General features: G+C 35.7%; 1 protein-coding gene across 1 annotated transcript; it reads right to left on the reverse strand.

Annotated features, from left to right (window-relative positions):
- Positions 1–17,063: 17,063 nt before the first annotated feature.
- On the reverse strand, positions 17,064–19,197 carry LOC148567076 (L-ascorbate oxidase homolog). Its single transcript, XM_088484237.1, has 2 exons — positions 17,693–19,197; positions 17,064–17,595 (listed from the first exon to the last, which is right to left on the reverse strand). The coding sequence occupies exons 1-2, from the start codon at positions 19,045–19,047 to the stop codon at positions 17,295–17,297; spliced, it is 1,656 nt and encodes a 551-aa protein (XP_088340363.1). The 5' UTR covers positions 19,048–19,197; the 3' UTR covers positions 17,064–17,294.
- Between the last annotated feature and the right edge of the window lie 6,957 nt (positions 19,198–26,154).

Here is a 26,154-nt window from a genome sequence, read left to right on the forward strand (position 1 = left end):
CAAGAGGAGGGGATGTAGCCATTGACAACGGTGATGCCCTTGCATAAAGCCAGCCATGGAAAGGAGTAAGACTGATTGGATGAAGACAGCAGGAAAGCAGAGATTCAGAGAAACAAAAGCATCTCTACACGCTTATCTGAAATTCTCACCAACGAATTACATAAGTGTTTCTATCCTTATTTTATTATATTAAATTTCGAAAACTCCATAACTATTTTATATCTGCCTGACTGAGATTTACAAGGTGACCATAGCTTGCTTCATACCAACAATCTCCATGGGATTCGACCCTTACTCACGTAAGGTATTACTTGGACGACCCAGTGCACTTGCTGGTCAGTTATGCGAAGTTGTGAAGATATGTTTAGACCTTGGTTCTGTGCATCCGTTTTTGGTGCCATCGCTAGGGAATCAATTTCGTACAAAAATTCACAACCTGAGTAACAATTTCGCATACCAGCGCCCATACGCGGATACAGGCCCATACATTTTCCAGAGAGTTGGGCCACTCTCACGCCAATACTAGGCTAATGGCATAACCGCATGCACGCGTATGAGCACTGCGCGCATACGCGCCGATATACATATTTTGCAATGCACGTGATGCCGCGTGCGCGCCAGTCCGCTGAAGCAGTTTCCAGGCCTCCAACCCAAGAGTTGTGCCAGTTCTGGGCCAGCATTAAGCCCCTAGCCCAACTCACCCCACGTGGACACACACTGTACGCGTCCGCACCCATGCCTACATCCCCCATCTACGCGAAAGCGTACTTGACGCTCTCGGGCCACTCGCTCAGCTTCCCATCCACGTGAACGTGCACGGTGCGCGTACGCGTGGATTCAAATTCATATACCCCTAGGGACGCGAAGAGCACAGCGCAGTCGCGCACCCTAACCCTTTTCCCAACGTCTCTCCCTCTTCGTCTCCCTCAAACCTCCATAGCCACCTCAATTCGCACAACCACCCACCACTGCGCTGGCGACGCCACTATCGTCGCCACCATCCTCTCTTCTCCTCCAACCTCTCTTCTTTTCTCTCTTCTCACTCACCCTCTCACTCTCACTGCTCTGCCGCTGCAACAGCCGACGACGCCGTGACCCGCCGCTGATGACAGCGCTGCACCACTGTTTCCCCTTCCAATTCCCTAGCCTCGCTTTCTTCTGTTCTGCCTACGTCCCAGGATCACCCTGCCTCCGCCTCTGCTCTATTTTCTTTACTGTCTCTTATTAATTTTGTTAGTTATTTTTAGTTAGATAGCTGAGTAATTCTGCATATGAGGCTAGATAGAAATAAATGCGGTTAGGTAGTTAGGATGTGGTTAGATGATCTTAGGCCTGATAAGTGCTCCGTTTGTGTTTATTTGTTTGAATGTTACATGCTGAATGATGCGTGGTGTGCTCTATTTTATATGTTCTATTTCACTGCTGTCTTGCTTGCTTAATGCTGCCAAGTCATATGAGTTCCTTGATTGTGTTACATGTTTGATATGTTGAATTCATATGACTAATTTTTGCTGCAATTTGCTATCCGGGAACATCCGATTTACTGCCGGAATGCTGCCCAACTTTCTAGAAATTGTTTTTGGTTTTAAACATGTTACCTATAACTGAACTTCGTGCTTTTGGAGTTGAGTATTCATCTGATTACACGAAACTCAATTCTTAGGTAACTTTGGGTTGGTTTTTCCATGTTTATTATGTTTCCCGTGATTTGCCTTGAACCCTCACATGCTTTTGCCTTCCAAGTTAATCAAATGCCTTTGGATTGTGGTTCACTCATCATTTAATTTAACTTGCGAATTTGTTGAATATGGTTCATGCATTTGCAACAATTGGTGAATTCAACTTTTGTAACTCTTTTTCACTCAAATTAGTTTCTAACTTGGTTTATGTTACACAAAGTGCATTTCAACCTTTGCAACACCAATTATTGCATTATCAATGACCGCGACATTGATTGATGACTTACTTTCAATTAATTGCTTCTTTTGCAATATCATATTTCATCATCAATGACTGCTTCCTCCTCATGTTTATGAGTATGCTTGTTATCCATACTTGTGATTCATTGTGATTAAGCAAATGACCATCATACCCGTAACCTTTGAACCAGTTTTCTAACTTTTAACTTGCCTAACCTGCTGATTTTGCTTTTAGTTTTCAACTAACTCTTTAATCATTCTTTTTGGGTATGATGCTCATTGGGATTAATGAACAAGCATGGTGCATATATTACTTGAATTCTTGGTTTATGGCTTTTGTGTTGAATGCTAATTCCTGTTGCTTGTACTCCAAGTTTTCTTCCTTTTAACTCACTTCATATTAATATGCCATTCCTTGCTTTCCATTCCCCTATTTGCCTAGTTGTTTATATCATGCCATATTTGCTTTCAAGATGGCCAATAGAGGAAAAGCAAAGGCTACTACCTCAAGAAAGAGGAAGAAATCTCAAGCCTCTACCCTCTCTCCTTATGCCAACTATGCAAAGAACCCACTTAATTAAGTGGATAAACAGAATCAGCTGCTACCACCCACTGACACATACAGATTTCCCAATCTTTACTGCGAGCTGTGCTTCCGTACCTATCGAAAGACAAAGCTGAACATTGAGAAGAAATTGGCCCTTCCCAACGACCTGAGGAGCTCCATTAATACTCGTATTCAAGAATTGGGCTTAGGCTTTGTTGATAGGGATTTGGGAAGAATAAACACTTCATGGGTCAAGGAGTTTTACTGTAACCTCTTCCGCATGACTGTTGAGTCAGTCCACCTACGGGGCGGACAGGTTTTAGTGAGTGAGGCTACTATTGAGGGTGTTTCACATTGTCTACCCCGGACTGGTGACATATGTGTATACCAGCAGGAAGAGATAGCTATGAATGCTATGACCTTTGATTATGAGGCGCTGAATTGCGTTATTGCCATACCGAACACCCCTTGGGTAATGAACTCTAACAACCAAAGGCCCAAGGGGATGTTATTTGCTTATTTGTTTAGAGAGGCTAGGACTTGGCAGCAGATATTCGCCCACTATGTCCTCCCTACTACCCATTTTTTTGAGATTCCGATGGATATGCTTCTTCTGATTGGCTGTGTCATAGAGGGGAAGGAGGTATACTTCCCCCGATTGATCAAGCGATCTCGTCCCTCATCTGTGGCCTCCTACCATTTTCTACATTGGTTACTCGCATGATTGAGTTAGCCAGTGCCCCTTGGAGGGACGATGACGTGACACCACCACCCCTAGACGACGATGAGAAGGAAGTTACTATTCTGTGGGGTATGTGGGTGCACAAGAAACCCCCATCCAGGCGCCACTCTCGAGCTAGAGCAGCAGTAGAGGTAGCTAGACCTTCATCCTCTACAGCAGCGGCAGGACCCTCTTTTTCTCCAGGAGCAGTAGCACCTTTACCACCACCACCAGCACCCGAGCCGACATATTAGCTAGTACAGTGCCTATTTCGGTTCATGGAGCACAGCGAGCATCGTATCATGCGACGTCTCGGTCGCATAGACCAGGTGTTTGTATCATAGGGCATTGAGCTACCCCCTCTCCCCGATTCTCCCACTTCCGATGAGGAGGATCACGAGGCAGAGCACGAGGAGGAGCATGTTGCGGAGCCGGTTCAGCAGGAGGCTCCTCCATAGACGCAGGTTACTCAGGAGACCCAGCAGCCTCCCGAGGAGCCAGTGCCCCAGACAGTGCCCCATCTGAAGCTAGATGCGACTGTTGACCCTCACCATGAGCCCGATCAGTAGCATCGAGGACGATGCTTCATCTTAAGTGTGGGGAGGTCACCGTCGTCGCCGTCAGTGGATTTGGTGAACATTTTTCGGACACTATCACTTAGTCCATACCCTTATCAAGAAGAACCACCTCTGTATTATGAGCCTTTTCTCCCAACAAATGAACCCTCCTATCCACCCCAAGCTCCCATAGATGATACCTTTAGTGCTATTCACCAAGGGCAAAGAGAGCTTTAAACCACACTTACCTCTGCTCTCACCGGTCTCACCTCTACTCTCCAAGCTCTTATATCCCGTGTGGATCCATTCTTTACCCCCAATATTCAACCCTCAAGCTCTGGTGCACTTACTTTTCACTCATGTCCATCAATCCAAGAGCAACATAATCCCAATTATGCTATTGACATGGAACAAGAGAGAAGGGATCGTCTTAGGGACGTAATGGATCGGGTTCACGCATACATACTTCAAGAGAAGCAAGAGGAGACCCAAAAGGTGGAGGTAGGAGAGACCCTTGAGGACTTAGTAGATGCAGAACCTTCATGGGAAACTCAAGTCATAGAGCCTCCTTCCAAGACGTTTGAATTTGATGTTGAGGAGGGTGTACAACCTCGAAGGCATATCATGGTTGAAGACATTGAGGAGGTTGATGGTGTGCGAAATCGTGATCATTCCATTCCTTGGTAACGGCGCTAAAAACTCAATACGCACGTTCATGATTTTATATCTGTTTCACAACTTCGTACAACTAACCAGCAAGTGCACTGGGTCGTCCAAGTAATAAACCTTACGTGAGTAAGGGTCGATCCCACGGAGATTGTCGGCTTGAAGCAAGCTATGGTCACCTTGTAAATCTCAGTCAGGCGGATTCAAATGTATTAAGAAATTATAGTGGATGAAAATAAATAAAATATAAAATAGGATAGTGGTACTTATGTAATTCATTGGTGAGAATTTCAGATAAGCGTATAGAGATGCTTTCGTTCCTCTGATCTCTGTTTTTCTGCTGTCTTCATCCAATCAATCCTACTCCTTTCCATGGCAAGCTGTATGTAGGGCATCACCGTTGTCAATGGCTACATCCCATCCTCTCTGTGAAAAAGGTCCAAATGCTCTGTCACGGCACGGCTAATCATCTGTCAGTTCTCGATCATACTGGAATAGGATCCATTGATCCTTTTGCGTCTGTCACTATGCCCAGAACTCGCGAGTTTGAAGCTCGTCACAGCCATCCCTTCCCAGATCCTACTCGGAATACCACAGACAAGGTTTAGACTTTCCAGATCTCAAGAATGGCCATCCATGGGTTCTAACTTATACCACGAAGACACTAATAACTCGGACCCGGTCCCCTGTATTAGATATCCAAGAGATATCCATTCAATCTAAGGTAGAATGGAAGTGGTTGTTAGGCACGCGTTCATAAGTTGCGAATGATGATGACTGTCACGATCATCACATCCATCATATTGAAGTACGAATGAATATCTTAGAAGCGGAATAAGTTGAATTGAATAGAAAAACAATAGTACTTTGCATTAATCTTTGAGGAACAGTAGAGCTCCACACCTTAATCTATGGTGTGTAGAAACTCTACCGTTGAAAAATACATAAGTGAAAGGTTCAGGCATGGCTGAATGGCCAGCCCTCACAAAAGTCTAAGATAGCATAAAACTAATAAAAACATCCCTAAAAGTAACTAGATCCTACTAAAAACATACTAAAAATAATGCCAAAAAGCATATATCCGCTCATCAGTTGATCATGAGATGGGTTCAATAATTAATGAGTTTTTACCTACAATTGAACCCTCTCCCATTGAACTAGAGGAAGAGGTTAATGTTGCAGAAGCTTGTCAAGAGGTGGAGATCATCAAAGAGGAGCCCAAGAGAGTGAAGCATACATTGGCAAGACCGCCACTAGAGATACCTCCCCCCAAGCCATTACCATCCAACACAACATTCAAGTGGGTAAAATTCTTATCATTAAACTCTACCTTCCCACTTGAATATGGTCTACTTAAAACGGATGGACAACTTAGAGCTATCTGCGGTTTTAAGAGTAAAAGGGAAATGGTTAGTGGTTGGCAACACCATCCTAGGTTTGTTATGGTTGGAAGCTCAAGGCCTAATTGCAAGGGTTGGTATAATTCTCAATTGATTGGGTCTAGGAGGATGTTTGGGTGCTTAAATGAGAATTCCAAGGCTAAACCACCCGAATGGAATCATGATGATCAACTTGAAGACGGGTGTGGAAACAAGATTTGGGATCCCGGCATACAAGAGGATCAACTTTGGGAGCTCGAAGCTTGTGAAGAACTTCATCAAGGCTTGGTGAATTCACTTGGAGATGTTAGAGCTTATTGGAAGTCCAAGCATTGGTGGAAGTTTCAAGATGAGTTCAAGCACAAGCCACCATGATAAGGAGCTCACCAAATTTCCAACTTAAGGAATTTAACTAAAAGTGCTACGTGGGAGACACCCCACCATGGTAAATTCTTTCTAATTTCCCTTTTATTTATATTAGTGATAAGTTAGATTTTTATTTTTGTTTTTAGATATTTTTATTTCCTTTAATTCATGGTTTAGGTGTCTAAAAAAAAACTGCGATCGACGAGTAAGCGTCGATGACGCGCACGCGTCACATGCAGGTTCGCAAAATAAATAAAATGAACAGAGAGTTGTGATGGAGACGCGCGGGAGGGGTGCCTGGAGAACAAGCCAACTCACGCGTATGCGTGCCCCACGCGTACGCATCCCCTGCATTTTTGCCAATCTAAGCGTAAGCGTCAGCGACGCGTACGCGTGGGCTTGCCAATCGGCGTCAAACGATGCTTGAACAGAGAGTTGTGATGCCATGGCGCTGGAGTCGCGCGAGTAGTCACGCGACAGTGTGCATTTTTTGCCACCCACGCGTATGCGTGGGCGACGCTTACGCGTCGCATGGCTAATTCAGTTTTCACGCTTACGCGTGATACATGCACGCGCGTCACACCCTGTTTTTCATTTCTTACTTCTTTCTCCTCTCCTTTCTCCTTCTTTCCTCCTCTTTTCTTACTTTCTTCTTCTATATTTCTTTAATTTCTCATCTTTATTCTCTTTCATTCTATTTTCTTTATTGCATTTGTATACTTCCACTCATTGCATTTTAATTTTGTGCATGTTTTCATTTTCATTTCTAAATTTGATACTTTTTCTTCGGTGTTGAATTTTCTTGCTCAACTGTCGAATATCTCTTGTATTATTCTGGTGCTTCATGACTTATTTTATTCTGATTGGGTATTATTATTCATAAGTCAATGCTAATCTTTTATGATACTTGCATTGATATGCACTTATACTATCTTGCATTACCCATTCTCTCCCTCATTGTTGCAATTTTTGCACTATTGATGTGCCATTTGCTTCTACTATTTTCTCACTTGCATGTTGTAGCTACCATGTAGTTGAGATCCTCATTATTTGGCATTAACCTACCCATACTGTATTTGTTTTCTTATCTTTATTTCTGGGTTACTTTTCTTCTTTTTCCTCTTCTTTCAGGATGGCCACCGAGAAGGGAAAGGAAAAGCTTCTCAATAGGGCGACAGACAAGTCCATCTGCACAATCTTTGGAGAAAAACATCAGTTGTAGTAGCCCGTCCACTTGCACATCTTAGCATGCACCGAGGACGGTGCAATCTTTAAGTGTGGGGAGGTCGATACCGACTTCCGTGGGTTAGTTATTTCCTATTTCAACACCAATGTTTAATTTTTCTTGTTAAATTAGTTGTTACATTTGCATGTTTGATTGCATGTTTGTTTGATTTTGTGCATGTTCTTCTACCACTACTTGGTTGTTGTGATAAGTTCTTTTTCAAGACCCTTTTTATAGCATTTCACTAATTTAAATTAAAACTTTTTTGTTAAAATTTTTTGAAGATTGTAATTTGGAACATGGTTTATAGCTAAGAACACACAACCTGTGAGATTTTGAGCTTAATTATATGGTTACATTATTTAACCATGAATTTTATTCTTGTGTGTTTTCCTCCCTATGATTGCAATCTATAGTTTGTTCCATTCTATATATCCATTGTTTAGTATATTTGCATGCATACACATGATTGAGGCCATCAATTGTTATTAGCTCACTTATCCCAAATAGCCTACCATCCCATTTATCTTTGTTTGCCACCTTGAGCCTTCTTAACCCCCATTTGTTCTATATTTTACCACATTACTAGCCTTAAGCGAAAAATAATTAATTACCCGATTTGAATCTTTGGTTAGCTTAAGATAGTGTGTGTCAATTAAGTGTGGGAAATTGTGGGAACTTGGGTTGATGAGAATGTGTTGTATTTTTACTGACAAATATTGGAAATTTGGGTGCTTACTCATGTGAAATCAGAAAAACCATATGCATTGATATATTATGTTTTCATTTAGATAAATTAAAAAAAAAAAGAGAAAAGAAAAGAAATAAATAAATAGGGAATAAAATCACCCCAATGCTAAGTTCAATAAAAAGATCAATGCACATGTGATGGAATTAAAAATTGATGCATGAGTATGTGAAATATGTAAAAGTGAGATTTTGGGTAGCTAAGCTTAATTTTAGAATTGTATAGAGTATGTGTGTGTGTTAGGTGAGGATTTAGGTAAGTCAAAGATTCAAAGTATAACTCACTTGGCCATACATGTATCCTCACCCTTAACTTAGCCCCATTACAACCTTAAAAAGCCCTCATGATGTTTGCATTTGTACATTAAATATTTGTTAATTGGTTAGATGAAGAACAAAGTTTTAGAAATCATGACTAGAGGAGATTAGATTGAATTAACCCTAGACACTTGAGCGATTAGAGTGCATATACACTTCCAGTGAGGGTTCAATGCTTGATTCTATGTTTTCGGCTTTCATGAGCAATCTTCTTACAAGTTTACTTGTCTCTTATTGTCTGATTTGAATTAGTGGAATCTGATTTATGTTTGTCTTGGAGAATTTGTTTACTTTTAACCAAGGAGGTAGAAGTATTTTTGCATTTAGTTGCATTCATATAGATAGGTCGCATTTCGTAAATCCTACCATTCGTCTTCACTCTTTTGGTTCTCCTGAACTTAGCATGAGGACATGCTAATATTTAAATGTGGAGAGATTTGATGCACCACTATTTCGTGGTACATTTTATGCTTAATTGAGTGGATTTTATCCACTAAACTCACACTTATTCATATAATTCGCATGTTTTATATTTTCCTTCCTAATTTTGTGCTATGATTGAAAACATGCTTCTTTGGCCTTAAATTTGCTAATTTTAATCCTCTTTTATTACTATTCGATGCCATGATATATTTGTTAAGTGTTTTCAGGGTTTATAGGGCAGGAATGGCTTAGAGGATGGAAACAAAGCATGCAAAAGTGGAAGGAATACAAGAAATTGAAGAAATTGCTAAGCTGTCAAGCCTGACCTCTTTGTACTAAATCGATCATAACTTGAGCTACCCGAGGTCCGAATGAGGCGGTTTCAGTTGCGTTGGAAAGCTAACATCCAGGGCTTCAAAATGATATGTAATTTGCCATAGTTGCCATGCAGTTAAGTGACGCGCATGCGTGCATCATGCATACATGTGACCTTGCGAAAGTTCAGCGACGCGTATGCGTGAGTGACGTGTACGCGTGACAGAGCCACGTGCTGGACGTATCAAAAAATACTGGGGGCGATTTCTGGGCTGTTTTTGGCCCAGTTTCAAGCCCGAGCACACTAATTAGAGACTGCAGAGTGGAGTTGGAAGGGAGACAACTTTCATTCACATAATTTTAGGGTTTAGATGTAGTTTTCTAAAGAGAGAGGCTCTCTCCTCTCTCTAGGTTTTAGAATTTTTAGGTTTAGTTCTTCTCAAATTCTGAATTTTATCTTATTGCAATTTAGTTTTTTTCAACTTTTATTTTGTTTTAGTACTTTAGTTTATCTATTCCTCTTGTTGATCTCTTTATGTTGCTATTTTAGTTTATGAATTCTCATGTTAGATTTGATTTCCCTTTTAATGTAATTTGAGGTATTTCATGTTTATTGCTTTTTCCTTTATTTGTTATCATTGATGCTTGCAATTGTTGGTTTTAGATTTTACATTGTCAAACTCTTTTGTTGATTGATAATTGAAAGTTGCTAGTTGATTTGAATTCCACTAACTCTAGTCTTTCCTTGGGAGTTGACTAGGACTTGAGGAATCAAGTTGATTTATCCAGTTGACTTACCTTCATAGCTAGAGGTTGACTAAGTGGGAGCAATGGACAATTGATGTCACAATTGAGAAAGATAATGAGGATAGGACTTCTAATTCTCATACCTTACCAAGAGCTTTATTAGCTATTAGTTTTATTCTTACAATTTACTTTTCTTGTTTCTTATCCAAAACTCCAAAGATATACAATCCATAACCAATAACAAGAACACTTCCTTGCAATTTCTTGAGAGATGACCCGAGATTTGAATACTTCGGTTATTATTTTTAGGAGTTTTTTACTTGTGACAAACAATTTTTTGCATGAAAGGATTATTTGTTGGTTTAGAAACTATACTTGCAACGAGAATTCATTGAGAAATTCTAAACCGTCAAAAATCCGTTCATCACCCGCCCCGCAAATAAATGGGAACGGAGGTGGGGATTGAGGTACCCACCTGATCCCCACGAAAGAAAATTTAGTGTGTGTAACTCTAATTTATTTTATTTTAATTTATATGTTAAAAATTTTATATGTATGTTATTATGTTAAATTTATGTATGAAATGTGTTTGATTTGATATATTTGGTTGAATTGTATAAGATTTTGTTACGATTGTGTCAATTTAAAAAAAAATTAAAACTTAATAATATCCTTGGATACCCACCACCTCCGTAGGGATCGGAAAAATAAACGGAGATGAGACAAAGACGAAGGGTATTCTACTAAATAGAGATGGGAGCGGGGATTGGGGAGGGATCCCCGCCCCATTGAGACACATTATCTTTTCTACCCATAAAACCCGTTAAATTTACATGAATATAAAATTACTAATTATATATATATATATATATATATATATATATATATATATATATATATATATATATATATATATATATATATTCATTAGTAATTCTAATTCGTGCTTCCCATTCGAATCCTTTTTTTTATTCCAAACTTATTCTCAACCTCATTTTCGCATTTCTCTTTAACTAACTTTTTCTGTTTCTCAAGTTTGTTATTACGTCGTTGAGTCTCACCGCAAAATATTTTATGTATTATGTTGGAAGATATTTTTATTTTTTTAATTTTATTTTTCATAATAAATATGTTATGAATTGTGTTGAATTATATTAAATTGATTATTTTGTGATTATTAATTATATTATAGCATTTTTCATTAATTTTTTTTCAAAAATTTTCAAAGAATATCCATAGATACCTGTGGATATATGTGTTCTCTGATGGGATAATTACATACGATAGGAACTTGAGACGAAGATGAAGATAGGACGGGAGATTTTTTTAAAACAGGAGTGAGGGACAGGAAAGGAGGCCGCCGCACCCTCACGATTAGTATTTATTACCATTTCTAACTAGCAACACAAATTCAGTCTAGGCCGATTTGAGATAGGACATGTAGACTTCATCTGCATTGGGCCTTAAGATAATGAACTTAAGTCGTATTTAGGACTCAAACAATAGGCCTAGGTTGAACTTACTCGCTTGAGCGTCTTATTGGGTACAAGTATATCTTGGATTAATCTTTTGAGTTATTGCTATAACAAATACTATATTATTGAATTTTATTATATTTAATATATATAAAAGTTGGATATACTTACAAGATATTTTTTAATTTAAATTAAATTTTTTTAATTTTTCTCTCTTTTAGTTTTAAATATTATTTACTAATGCAATAAAAAATTAATAACTATAATAATTCACATAATTAACATAAATCATCTTAATATATACATGACATTACATATATCAAGGATTATTATATATGAAAAATATATTTTTTTTATTTTTTGTAAAGATAATTTATGTGTAAATTAAATCAACTAATTTTTATTTATAATGTATAATTTATTGCATAACTTTTTCTCTTAATATGGGTAAATTAATGAATTTGATATACAAAATATAATTTATATTATTTAATATACGAAATAAACAATTTAAAACATCATCTAAAATAATACATATAAAAGTATAAATATCTACTAATTTATTAGTATTAAAAAATATATAAATAGTATAAACTGATTATTTTGGTAGAGAAGCAATAATGAAGTTATTAAGTTAATTACATAATAAAATTATTATGAATAACTTCTTAAATAATAATAAAAATAAGATTATTATTTTCACATAATATAAAGTTTATAAAAAAAATTGGACAATAAATCTTTCTCAACAAATTATATATTAGCCTTGTCAAAAAATAAATAAATTATACATTAAAATTATTATTTACATATATATATATATATATATATATATATATATATATATTATTGATTATTAAGTTATAATTAATTTTTAACTTAATTTATGGTAATTAAAATTTAAATAATTAAATTATTAAATGTCGATTATTTTGCACCTAACTAATTTTGTTTTTGTTATTGAAATTAAAAAAAGATGAATTGTTAATTAATTCTGGATTCAAATTTAAATGTGTAAAAAATAAAAAAATATTTTTAATTTTATCTCACTAACCAGAATTAATTTTAAAATAAAAAATTACTTTATATATCATATTATAGGATAATGTAGTTATTTTTTAATGATAATTATTGCCATATAAAATGGTGTAAGAAATTGAGAAAAATATATTTACTAATTAGGGATAATAATTCATTTTTCAATAGAATAAATTATATATTGAATAATAAAAGTTATTCTGGTTTCTTTTGACACAAACTAATGCTCAATGATAGTGTTTCGGTAATATTACCAAAACATATTAATCAATTTAATAGCTTTTGCAATGGCATAAGTCTATAAGTTTGAAAACCTAAAAATCATGTCATAAAATATGAAATTTTAACTGGTAACAACGTTGACCATATTGTTTTGACTTCAATAATGAATATGATAGTAAAACAAAACTATCACAAGTAAATTTCAACAAAGACAAATCTCCACAAGTACTATTATCAATGAGAAATTATTCTACTTTGCAGGTTGAGAATTAATCCACCACAAATTGAAACTCTATTTATTAAGGGTCTGTCGCTAGCTAATGAGTTGCTATATACACAATGTGAAATTTGAATCCTTAATACTTACTAAAACAGACGAGTGAAATGATCACTCAACCAACTCAAATTTGTTAAGATAAATACTAATTCTTTTTTATATTTTCAACATTAAAAATCGTTAAATTTTGATTTTAATTATAACTTTGTAAAATATTTATAGTGATAATTATTATATATTTTGTGTTTGATTTCCTTTAAAAAAAAACTTCATATATTTTTATTAGAGGTGGCAAACTGGCCAAAATCCTCCAGGCTGGCCCACATAACTAGCCAAAGGCAGGTTGGGCTAAAAATTTGAGACCGCCATAATAAAAAAGTGCGCTTAACTCCTACCGCCTAACCCACAAATTTTGGCGGGTTTCATCGGGGCGGGACGAATTTACCTGGCGGGCCCTCCATTCTATTATTTTGCTTCAAAAAAATTGGTTAATGATTATATTTATTAAATATTTAGAATTATAAAGGTTTTAATATTTGTGAACTTAGAAATTATAAGTTTATTGTAATTTTATAAAATTATATATCTTTTTAATATTTAATGGTTTTAAAAAAATTGGTTGGCTTGTCCCGCCGATCCGCCATTAGGCGGGGTGGAGTAGAAATTTGGGATCGCCTCACTAGGTGGGATGAGCTTTTGGCAGAGCGGGACGGGGCAGGGTAGGCTAGTCTGTTTGCCACTCGCCACTACTAGAAAACTAGTTGTTACAGATGGATATTTTCAACAAATTTTATCCCATGGAAATACAGATAGATTTTGCGAGGGATTTTTCAAAAATGAATTAGCATAAATTACAGACAGAAAAGAGAATCCGTCGATAATTCTGTCAAAAAAATAATTTTTTTCATGAAAAATAATTGCCGACGGAAAATCTGTCTGTAATTAAATGAACAAAAAATGCTACGATTGTTTGAGCAGGAGATGGTTTGATCAGGGGATATTAATACAATATCAAATTCTACATTTTGAAGATTTTGCTCCAAACTATTCTAGCTGTTTGTATCTATATCTAAATGTTATTCAAATTTAAAACACTTCAAAAGGTTTCAATCTAAAATCAAGTTATTAATACAATATACAATTTTTTAATTGTGCAGGTTGTAGTTGCCTTGGAGAAGGTTGCACTATCTGATGAATTTTTCATCAGAAAAAAACTATATCCAAATGTTGACTTTTACTCTAGACTAATTTATAAGTAAAGCTATTATTACGCCGGATTTTTCTTTCTAGGGAGCATAAGATAAGGTTATCCCTCCTAATATATGTTACTAGGTTTTAGCTAATGCCTTTATGTGATCAGGGCCATGGAGTTTTCACCTGAGTACTTCACTATTTTATTTGCTATCCCTCAAATGGCTGGTTACTTGGCGCATTGGCAAGAGTCTTTGGATGATCCTGATACGAAGATTATGAGGCTTCAACAGCTTGTTTACTTTCTTTAACTCATTTTTTTAATTATGATTTTCTTAGACATTGAGATATTTAAAATATAGCAGAGCCATGGTTGAGGGTAAGAATCAAATTGGCCTAGTTGTTAATATCCCATTAGTATTATGAATTAGTTTCTTCTACGTTTTCTATCATCTCTTATTACCACTAGTACTAACAGTGATATCTGTTGTGAATGATTTTGGATTGTCCCTAGTATTCTCCTAATGTCACCTTAATCTATTTCATGTCCAAGTTTATGTTGGGGAATGGCTGAGGCATTATGCACCAATCAAAGAAAGAACATAATCAAGTAACACTGACAAGCTTGGCAAGTTGACCGTATCGAATGAGGACTATGATGATGATGGGAATAAAGATGACATTAGGACTATAGCTTGATAAATTTAGTATGGTTGAACAATACACTGAATTCATCAAGTTTTGAATTATAGTTGATGTATCAATACATTTTGTTTATATTTTAAATTATATTGACTTGCTTGTTTATAGTACTTTTCTTTTAATTTGATAATACGATGAATTTGTTTAAATTTATATTTATTTTGTATGAAATCAGATTTATTTTGTAATGAAAAAATGTCTGTATTTAGAGTTGAAAATGCTTTTTCAGACTCCAATTACCGATGGAAAATGTGTCGAAAAATCCGATGCTAGTTACCGATAAAAAATCTGTCGAAAAATCGGACAGTCAAAGCAAAAATGAAGTGACGATTACCGAGAAAAAATCTGTTGGTAATGGAAAAAAATTTATTGGAAAAACTGACGATTTTTTGGCAAAAGGGGGACCATTACCGAATAAAATTCTGTCTGTAACAAAGAAAAATCTGTCGGTAAATTATCGACAGAAAAAAATTCGTCGGTAAATAATTTCTAATGAGACTTTTACGGAGGGATAAAATCCATCAATAATTTCGTCGGTAACCAAAAATCTATCAGTAAATAAGATCAAATCTGTCTGTAAATTCGTCTGTAATAAGCAATTTTCTGGTTGTGACTCGCCCACCCCTGATTTTTATGCATTATCTCATGCAGTACACTGAAACGTACACTGATATTATTAAAGTTTTAGTTTCCGTTTTAAAAAATTTCAATCCTCTATATTTGTACTTTCTAAAGATATTAAAATAACTAAAATTTTGTATTACAAGACTGAATTTTTAGTTCTAATTTCTTATCACTAAATATAATACTGATTTTTTGTATTATTAAAGTTTTAGTTTATGTTTCAAAAGATTTCAATTCTCTATTTTTGTATTTTCTAAAAGTACTCAAAAAACTAAAATTTTGTATTATAAAATTAAAATTCTTTAACTACTAAATATATTACTTCACCACCAAACACAATATTAAATTTTAATCCTCATTTTAATTTCACACTCTATAAGCAAAAGCTATATCTAAGTGAGATCAAAGACATACAATCAATGGACTAAAATATAAATGATGTTAGTAATTATATGGATGAAGATGTAATTTTGACGCAAGAAATATAGGTCAATATCGTATGAACGCTGGGAAGATATTGGCAAGATTGATGAAAATTTATGTAGACAATGATATTGATTATTGAAGATATTTTAGCTAAGCATTTGATGTCAGTTTAATGGTTATTTTATTATAATAACTGTTATAGGTTCTGATGTCTCCAACTCTCCATGCATACTTCTTTTGTCAATTTCTATGAAGCAATAAAAATTTTTCACAGCTGAAGAAGGGCTTAGACCAAAAGGAATGATATCACGCTTCTAAAGTAACATTTTGTAACTCTAATACACTCCAAGACAATTTTATAACAAAATTAAGATTATTACGGAGTAATTATGGTATATGACAATACAAAAAGTGATTATAATAAAAAAAATATAATTCTTACGATACAAAATAATATTTTATAATAATATTTATTAATATAAAAATTAAAATTTATTACAAAATTTATAATAACTTTTTACTTGTAAAATATTTTTTGTAATAATATAATTTATTATGTCATAAAATTTATTACAAAATATAACGTAATTTTATAATATTTTTTATTCTTTTAGTTATAAAAATAACGTTTATTTTGCAACAAAATTTTTTTGATACGGATTATATATAAAATTTGCCAAATTTTATTTATTTTTAATTAATTAATATATTAATTAATTTATTGACTAAATCAATATTTTATAATATATAATAATATAAATAATTTAGACATTTTATATTTTAATGAATATTATTTTAAAATAAAAAAATATCAAAGTTAGTTCCACAAATTTAACTACAAATTAATTTTATAAATTTTTTAACTAATATGCAACGAATCTAATAAAAACTAGTTATCCACTATTATATATATAAATTTTTTAAAAAAATCTCATTAAGCTTGAATATCAACCATTAATATAATCTAAATAAGGGTTAAAGCTGATTTAGAAATATTAGGATGTCATAGATAACATCTTTTAGGAATTTTTTTTGCGTAAGACAAAATTTTTTAGATATCGAATTAGTAGATAACTCTAAAAATTACTAAAGCTCTTTAAAAAAAAATGTTTAAATGTATATATTGTCTAAACATTTTTATCGTTAAAGTGCATTATTAAAAAATTCACAATAGCTCGTTGAATTTTCAACTAAAATTTCATTCAAATTGAGTTTTTCTTTGACACAACAAAGAAATACAAAAATTTTTATTTGTACACTAAAATCAGCTAAGATGTATTTATGTATAAATACATGTATTGTTCAATTCAATTTTTATTTTAAATTTTAACATGTATTTTATACTAATAACTGATTTTAGTAAGATTTTAGTGTACACCTAGTATAATATAATGGTAAGAAATAATAGCTTAGTGATAAACTGGAGCTGGAACTGGCATATCCTTTACGATACCGCAGACTTGTTGGGTGAGGGGAAGGTTGTACTCATCCCTCAAGGACTTTTCAGGTGACAAAACGCTAACGTACATCTGTTGTCCCAAGTAGCGGTTTTCGGCATTCTCAGACCTCAAGTTCCACATTCCGGCGTTGTCGAATGTCAACAAAATGGCGGACCATGAGTTAGGGAACACTTGCACGGTGTGCCTGCTCACAGCATCAAGAAGGTTGTAGTTCTCCCTCTTGTCTGGGCTCCACCTTCCTTCCTCCATGCTACACAAGAAATATGTAATTTATTCGTCAGGAAATCTGAATTTGATGTATTTGTATATAAAATACATGTATTATTAACCGATTGAGTGATACTTACCCGACAAGGAAGAAAGAGTAACCGTCAAGGTTGTAGGACTGGACGGACACGGTGGGGTTCTCGAAGACGATCTCAACGAAATCCCTGAAGGTGGCGTTGAGGACATTAGGGGCGACGGTGATCTTGTTGATGTATTCAGCGGGGCTGTCGCTGATGAGGTTGTACTGGAAGACCTTGTCACCAACACCGTAGTACTGAGCGAGCTTGAGTGGAGTCTCGGGATCAACATGGGAAACGCCATTGATGGCATACCTGAGCTTGCCACTATCATCCCTGGCAACAGAGTTAACGATCTTGATAGTGCGAGTGATGTTGATCTGACCGTAGTGGTAAGATCCCTGAGGGTTAGGCCTGGCAGCGCTAGCGGTAAGGTTCCACCTGAATGTCCTGAACTGGTTGAGGGACCAGAACCAGGTGATGGGAGAAAGTGGAAGGAACAATGAAGCGTGTTTCTTGGCTCCTTCGTAGCTAATAATGGCTTTTCCCTCAAGGATGTAAGGAGTGAAGCGAGTTGAGGCAATAACGGCGTATTCCCTTGGCTCCTGGTTGGCGGTGATGAGAACGGTGAAGCACTGTCCAACGTGGACGTCGAGAGACTCGTAGGCGTTCTGGACGGTGTGTGAGCCTTCAGTCTCAACAAGTGTCATGGGATGACCTTGGATTCTGAAGTTCAATGAGTCTTTGCTACCAACGTTGCAGATTCTCAATTTGTAGGTCTTTCCAGGCTTCATTGTGAATTGTGGTTTGTTGTCTCTATGCAAATGCTTGACACTTTCACCGTTGATAAGGACACCATTAGGCATTCCAAGGGAGCCGCCATTGTCAAGGATCTGCTTCAAGGCCGTGTGGCTCTTGGCATAGTAGTCACCAATGAGGAACCAGTGCTCAGCCTCGGGATCTGGGTACGGAACTGGGATCAACAACCTGCTGAAGATTCTGAGACCACCAACACCACCAGCGGTTCTGTGGAGGCCAAGGCTTGGGTAGTAGAAGTAGGTACCAATTTGGTCCTTGACCTGGAACTTGTAGGTGAAGTTGGTGCCAGGAAGGATGGGGCACATGGTACCTGGGGTACCATCTTGCCATGAGTTCTTCCTGTGTTGGATTCCGTGCCAGGTGAAGAGGAGTGGCTCGTCGAGGTTGTTGAAGACATTGACAACAATGTTGTTGTTGCTGGAGCAGTTGATTTCAGGGCCAGGGAACTGGTCGTTGATGAGGATAGCTTGTTTTGGAGCACCGAATGGAGAAATGGTGCCATAAGAGACATTCCATGTGTAGTAGACATATGGATCTTCAGCAATCACAGTTGCAGCAAAGAGGCAAAGCATCACCACGGAAATAGCTGCACGAGCCATTTCTATAGATATATATTTCTCTCTTTTGGTGATTTTTCCCCTCTTTTATTATATATTATTCTCTTACAGGCAAGGAAAGATCAACTCTTTTGTGAGTATCTCCCTCCTTGCCTTATTGATAGTGGGAAGAAGCTAAGAGATAGATGAATGTTTTTCTTCTTCTGATTTGGTTAGTGCCTTGCCCCTTCCCTTTTATACACCTTTTGGGGTGAATACTTGCCATTGGTTTCTTCCCAGGTTGTGTTTCCTCCATTGCGTGTGCTTGGTTCTCCTTGCACTTCGCTCCACCATAATATATATAGTCATTACGGTTTTATGTTTGCTTATTATTAGTTTTCCGATCCGTATGAGTTGTTAAGCATATAAATTGTTATAAATTGATTTCTTTTCTTAAGATTGAAAATTTGAAATGCAAATGTTATGATTGTTCCCATGTCAAATATAAAATATTTAGTTTCAGTTCAAGATTCATGTTAAATATAAATTATTATTATTTTTTGCTGTTCATATTAACAAAACTAATTAAGATGGTGAATTATATTTATAATTAAATTATGTTTAAAATCTTCATTAACATCACATATAGATTTTTCTTTAAAAAAATAAGAAACGTTTCTAAAATTTATAATATAATATGCTTGCTAGAAATTTCTAAAATTTTATATCATGTAAACTACAAGTTGTGTAATTCGTGAACCTTATCACTTTCACTTAATATGTTTTTTGTATACGGAAATTGTGTGCAAATTCTATTTTTCTTACACCATATAGCAATTCCATATTTTTTTTACGGAAATTTTTTAACATGCGACACGTAAGTTCAAAGAGTTATTGAAGATCTTGTTGAATAGAAGAAAGGTGAATGGAAAATATGATTCAGATGTGAAAATAGAATATGTTATTAAATTTCTCAAGTGAAGCTAGGTTTATATACATGTACTATAATAAAATTGACCGAGCCTATAACTAATTGAGCTCTCATTCTAATTAACTAAATAATGGTACATAGTTAATTTATACTATTAATCAGTACAAATACAAGTGTATATCTACTGATATTTTTTTCAAATTGGAGTATATATATTATATGTTCTTAACTTGATCATGAAAAATTAAAATTGGAGTGCATGAAGTGCTTTGATGAGAATGTCCACAAGTTGATGTTTGCTTGGAACGTGTACCAACGTGATAATTCCAGAAGCGACTTTTTTTCAAATAAAGTAGCAGTCAATTTTAATGTGTTTGGACTTCTCATGCAAGGTTGGATTGGTAGACATCTGAATACCTGATATGTTATTGCAAAAAAACTATGGCTAAGTGGACTTCAACGTGCATGAATTTTAGCAAAGTAATGAGCGAAAGAACCTCACAAAGAGCATTTGTCAACGCCCAATATTCAGCCTCTGTCGAGCTTCTGAAAATCACATCATGTTTCTTGCTCTTCCACGATATCAGAAAATCACCCAAAAAGATGCAATAACTAGTGGTGGATCTTCTCGTGTCTAAATAGTTGCCCCAGTTCGCATTAGTGTACATAGTGAGATTGAATTTGGACTGAGACAAGAAAAGGGGCTCTTGTCCCGGTTCAGCTTTCAAGTAACCAAGGACACGTGAGTTGTATTCAAATAGGGAAGGTGCGGATTAGACATAAACTGGGCCAATTTCACTACGACAAAGGTAATGTCTGGCCTGGAAATAGTCAAATAATACATGAGGCGGCCAATCAATCTTCTATAGTGGAATGGGTTATGTACGGGATTACCTTCACCAGCTTGAAATTTCAGAGTCACATCCATAGGCGTGGTGGCAGGCTTACATCTTAAATAACCTGTCTCTTCCAATGACGATATCGCATACTTTCTCTAAGTAAGGGAGATGCCATCTTTAGAGCGTGCGAGCTTTAAACCCAGAAAAAACTTGAGATCACCCAAGATTTTGAGCTTAAAAATTGATTGGTGTTTCAGCTTAACATTGTCAACCATCTCTTACTTGGGGGTAGCAATGATGATATCATCTACGTAAAACAATGAGAAAAGTAGTTGCATCACCTTCTCCCAGAACAAACAAAGAGTAATCCTGTTTGCATTGAGTGAATCCGTGACTGAGGAGAGTGTTATAGAACTTGGTAAACCATTGCCGTGAAGCTTGCCTTAGACCATACAATGACCTTGTGATCTTGCAAACTAATCCCCCCCTTCCGTTGAGGATGGACCAAAGGTAACTCCATGTAAATTTCTTTATCTAATTTGCAGTTTAGAAATGCACTGTTGATATCTAATTGGAGAAGACTCCAATTCTTGATAGCAGCAATGGTGAGGAGAGTTCTCATTGTGGTGATTTTTGCGACCGGGCTAAAGGTATCCCTAAAGTCAATCCCAACTTGTTGAGTGTAGCTTTTGGCGACAAGGCGCGCCTTATAGCGCTCCAGTGTACCATCAGCCTTTAACTTGGCTTTGTACACCCACCGGCACTTGATTGTACGTTTGTCTTTGGGTAAGTCAACCAAAACTCGAGTGTTATTGGCTTCGATCGAGAGCATCTAGCTCTTCTTACATGGTCTGTCGCCACTCTTTGAACTTAACAGCTTGGTGATAGAACTGAGGCTAAGGAATGATGTCCAACCGAGTGATGCAATGATGATATTTAGAGCTGAGTCTGTGAGTACTAAGGTGGTTAGTGAGAGGATATGGTGTTGAGGTACGGTACACATATTCATTTAGATATGGTGGTGGCTGAGTGTGGCGAGTAAATTGTCTTAATGGTGGTTGATGAACGGGTTTTTGACGGTTTAGAATTCACAAATGAATTCTTGTTGCAAGTATAGTTTCTAAACCAATCAATAATCCTTTCATACAAAAATTTGTTTGTCACAAGTAACAAACCCCTAAAATCTATAAACCGAAGTATTTAAACCTCGGGTCGTTCTCCCTAGGAATTGCAATAAAGTGTTCTTGTTATTGGTTATGAGTTATGTTTGAGGTTTTTGATAAGAGACATGAAAGATAAATGACAAGGAAGTAAACTAATAGCTAAAAATGTCTTGGCAAGGTTTGGTGGTCAAGGATCTCTATCCCTATCACTAACCACAACATGAGAATTGGCAAGGATCAATCCCACTAAGTCATCCTCTAACTAATAGTAAAGGAAAGTCAAGTGAGCTATGTCAATTCAAGTCCATAAATTCTAGTTCTCCACCAATTCAATTAGTGAGATCTAGAGTTAATGGCACCAATCGTCAATCACTTGGACATTAGTAACTCAAGAGTTCCTAAGTTACCTTCCCAAGCCAAGAGCATAAAATTCTACTCTAAAATTCTTCCAAGCATTTTATCAAACACTTGGAAGGCACAAAAGGAAAGCATAGTAAAATTGCAAAGAAAGTAAATCTACACTACTCAATTGCAAGGAATTAAACAACAACAAATCAAAGCAACAATAAGGGAACATGAATCATAAATTGCATCAAAGGAAAATGGAAGAACAAAAGTGCATCAACATGAAAGTAGAGAATTACAAGAATTAAATGCTAAACTAGAGAGAGGAAAGGTAGAAGAAGAAGAATACAAAAGAAAAAGTAAATCAAAGCATGAAATTAACCTAGATCTAAGAATTCCTAATCTAGATCTAACTTACTCCTAATTCTAGAGAGAAGAGAGAGCTTCTCTCTCTAGAAACTAACTAAAACATGATAAAACTAAAATAAAACTCACTAACTAACTAGATGTCTCATCCCTCTTCAATCCTTGGGTTAAATAGCATCAGAAATGAGTTGGATTGGGCCCACAAGGCTTCTAAAATCGCCGGCCACGAGTTGCATTAAGTGAACCATGTGCAACCATCGGCGTGTATGCATACAGTGCACATGTGTGTCCCTAAACGCAATGCAACTATGGCATATCTTATATCATTTCGAAGCCCCAGATGTTAGCTTTCCAACGCAACTAGAACCGCCTCATTTGGACCTATGTAGCTCAAGTTATGATCGATTAAGTACGAAGAGGTCGGCTTGACAGCTTTTGCAATTCCTTCATTTTTTCATGAGTTCTCCATTTCTACATGTTTTTTCTTCATTCCCTCAATCTAATCTTTGCCTCCTAAATCTGAAATTAATTAAAAAACATATCAAGTTATCTAATGGAATCAAGGTGAATTAAATTTAGTTATTTTAAGACCTAAAAAGTATGTTTTCACTCTTAAGCACAATTAAAGGAGAATTTACAAAACCATGCTATTTCATTGAATAAATGTGAGGAAAGGTTATCAAAATGCTCTAAATTCAACACAAGATAAACCCTACAAATGAAGTTTATTAGTGGTGGCTGATGCTGAGTGTGGAAGATGATGGAAGAAAGGCTTGGAGAATGGGGTGCAGGTGTGGAATTGGAGTGAGGTGAATGTGGTAAATGTGATGGAGTAAGGTCTAGAACAGGTTTAGGTAGTGCAAAGTCATAAAATAGATTTGTGTTGGATTGAAGATATGGGGATTGGCTAAAGGGCACGATGTTTTCATGAAATACAATGTCTCTGGATATGAAGAACTGTTTGGTGCGAAGGTTGTAAAGTTTATATCTTTTATAGCCAATAGAATATCCAACAAAGATAGAAGGGTTAGCTCTTGGGAAAAATTTAGTCCTAGAATTGGGAGTAGTTGCTGCATATGTAAGGCAATCAAAGCTTCTCAAAGAATCATAGTTGGGTGCCTTGCCAAAAAGAATTTCAAATGGTGACTTGAAATTTAGAAGCTTGCTGGGAGTTTGGTTGATAAGGAAGGCAACAGTGAGGATGCATTCACCCCAAAAAGAAATAGCCACTTTGGATTAGAAAAGCAATGCTCTTGCAACATTCAAGAGGTGTTGATACTTGCATTCCACGACGGCATTCTGTTGTGGACGATAAGGACGGGAGAATTGGTGCAAGACTCCCGTTGCTGCAGGAATGTATCGAGAACAAGTTCTTTGACATTATCCGACCTGAAACACTTAATTCTTTGGCCAAATTGAGTGTCAATCAAGACAAAAGAATTCTTTAAGCATTCTGTGGCCTCAGACTTGTGAGTTAGCATATAAATCTTGCAAAAACGAGTTGCATCATCAACAATTGTCAAGAAGAAATGTTTTCCATTATAAGTTGGGATGTGATAAGGTCCCCAAACATCACAATAAATAAGGTCAAAAGCATTAGAGAACATGTTATTATGTGATTCGAAAGGAAGTCTTTTGAATTTTGCTAAGTGGCAAACTTCACAAGTGTGATGGTCTGACTTATTTGGTAATTATAAAATATTTTCTAAATGCTAAATTCTGCATGTACATGCTCTACTAGTTTCTTTTGTTAAGTGGTTTCAGAATAATGGAGAAAAATTCGATTAGACTTAGTTTATGTTTTCTTGAATTGAAGTTGGGTTTGAGTTAGGCTATTTAAACATGGTGCACGGATGAAATTTAGGTTAATTTGTTTGATGTTTATTATCAACTAAAGCGGATGTTCATTTTACTATGTATGCAGATGTTCATTTTATTATGTGTTGGAATTAAGTTTTACTATATGTTATTAGTTATAGTGAAAGCAATCATTTAGTTATTCTTTTTTTAGGTTAAAATTTTTCTCCATAGATTGTTGATTATCTTCTAAAGCTTTGGGTTAATGAGTTCTTGTTACAACTAATAATTGATATGCCTGAAAATTGACCTGTGTTCCTGTTTTCGAGTACACATCGACTATCACATAGGTTACAAAATTGAAGAGATAAGAAGAGAAAGAAGGATCATAGGTACAATCTCTAGCAGCCAAAATGTTAGAAAAAGATTACAAGTAGAGAGCTCCTAACAAGCTTCCTTAGCTTAGTCTTGAAGAGATTAATACTGTTATCATAATGCAGCATTTCTTAAAGATTCTTCTTATTTTAACACACACTTTTAAATATTGATGACTAACTGTTGGCTTTCTAACATTTCTCTAAACTATAAATTATATATCTGGTGTAAATGTTATGTAATAAAAATTTTTTTCTTTTAATTTCAAATTAGGACTTTATTTGTTTTTCAAGTTAATATTAATGTTTACAAGAATCGTATTTTAATCTCTAATTCCTAAACCATAAAACAAAAAAAACATGCGGAGCATGGGTATGCAAAAACCAGAAAATTAAGTAAAAGACAAACGATATACCCAAAATAAACATCCACTTTAGAAAGAAAAGAACAATTCGCATGTACAGTAAAATGAACATCCACATTAGTTGATAAGAAACAACTAAGCAATTGACCAAAAATACCATTCGTGCATCATGTTTAAATGGTGTAACTAAAACCCAACTTGAATTCAATCAAATTAAACTAAATCTAATTCAAACCACATAATAAAAAAAACTTGCGGGGCATGTGCAAACAAAATGCAGGAAATCAAGTAAAAGATAAATGGTATACCCAAAATAACCATCTACTTTAGAATAGAAAAAACCATCCACAATTATAGTAAAATGAACATCCGACTTAGTTTAAATGGCTAAAGGAAAATACAATTTAGTATTTGTTTTACAAACCTAAATGTCACATAACGCTGTTGTTTATGTCATTGTCTCAACCGACATAAAAAGAAGGAGCGAAGAGCTTGACTCAAGATTGGGATTGAACGAGGCCTAGTTGGTTAAGATGGTGATCAATATCTTCTGGGTGGTCGACGTGCCTTGGGTGCTCCGGCCGTCTCCAGAGACCATCCGAACCCCTGACCAGGCCCTTGTTCATGTCCTGCCACCACACCGGCGGCACTGAGTGTTCGTCTTCACAAAGTCACAGCTCTTGTTCACCAATGCAACGTCCCTCCTAGTCGTTGACTTAAATCCAAGGTTGCTCCCCTGGTATTTGCACTTACATTCACCTTAATGAAAGCTAATACAGTTCTGATTTAAGAGCAGTGAATTAATAATGTAGTTATCTACCCAGAATTTATAACAATTACATAACTGCATCACTCTTAGTATGCCTTTCGTTTAAAATACATATAAATATATGACACAGACTTTATCCCTTGTAAAAAGCCCTAAGAAATTAGTTTTTATTAAGGTAAATCAAGAATGACTAATATAAGGCAATCAAAATAAAAAGCATC

Source organism: Arachis ipaensis, chromosome B4 (assembly GCF_059453495.1).
Source record: "Arachis ipaensis isolate K30076 ecotype BB chromosome B4, ASM5945349v1, whole genome shotgun sequence".
In the NCBI taxonomy this organism is placed as follows: domain Eukaryota; kingdom Viridiplantae; phylum Streptophyta; class Magnoliopsida; order Fabales; family Fabaceae; genus Arachis; species Arachis ipaensis.

Bases quoted from the DNA above. Each gene is read 5' to 3' on its own strand.
- LOC148567076 (XM_088484237.1), bottom strand. From the start codon at position 19,047: ATGGCTCGTGCAGCTATTTCCGTGGTGATGCTTTGCCTCTTTGCTGCA. The intron at 17,596-17,692 runs GTAAGTATCACT...TTTCTTGTGTAG, and splicing joins TACTCTTTCTTCCTTGTCGG to CATGGAGGAAGGAAGGTGGA.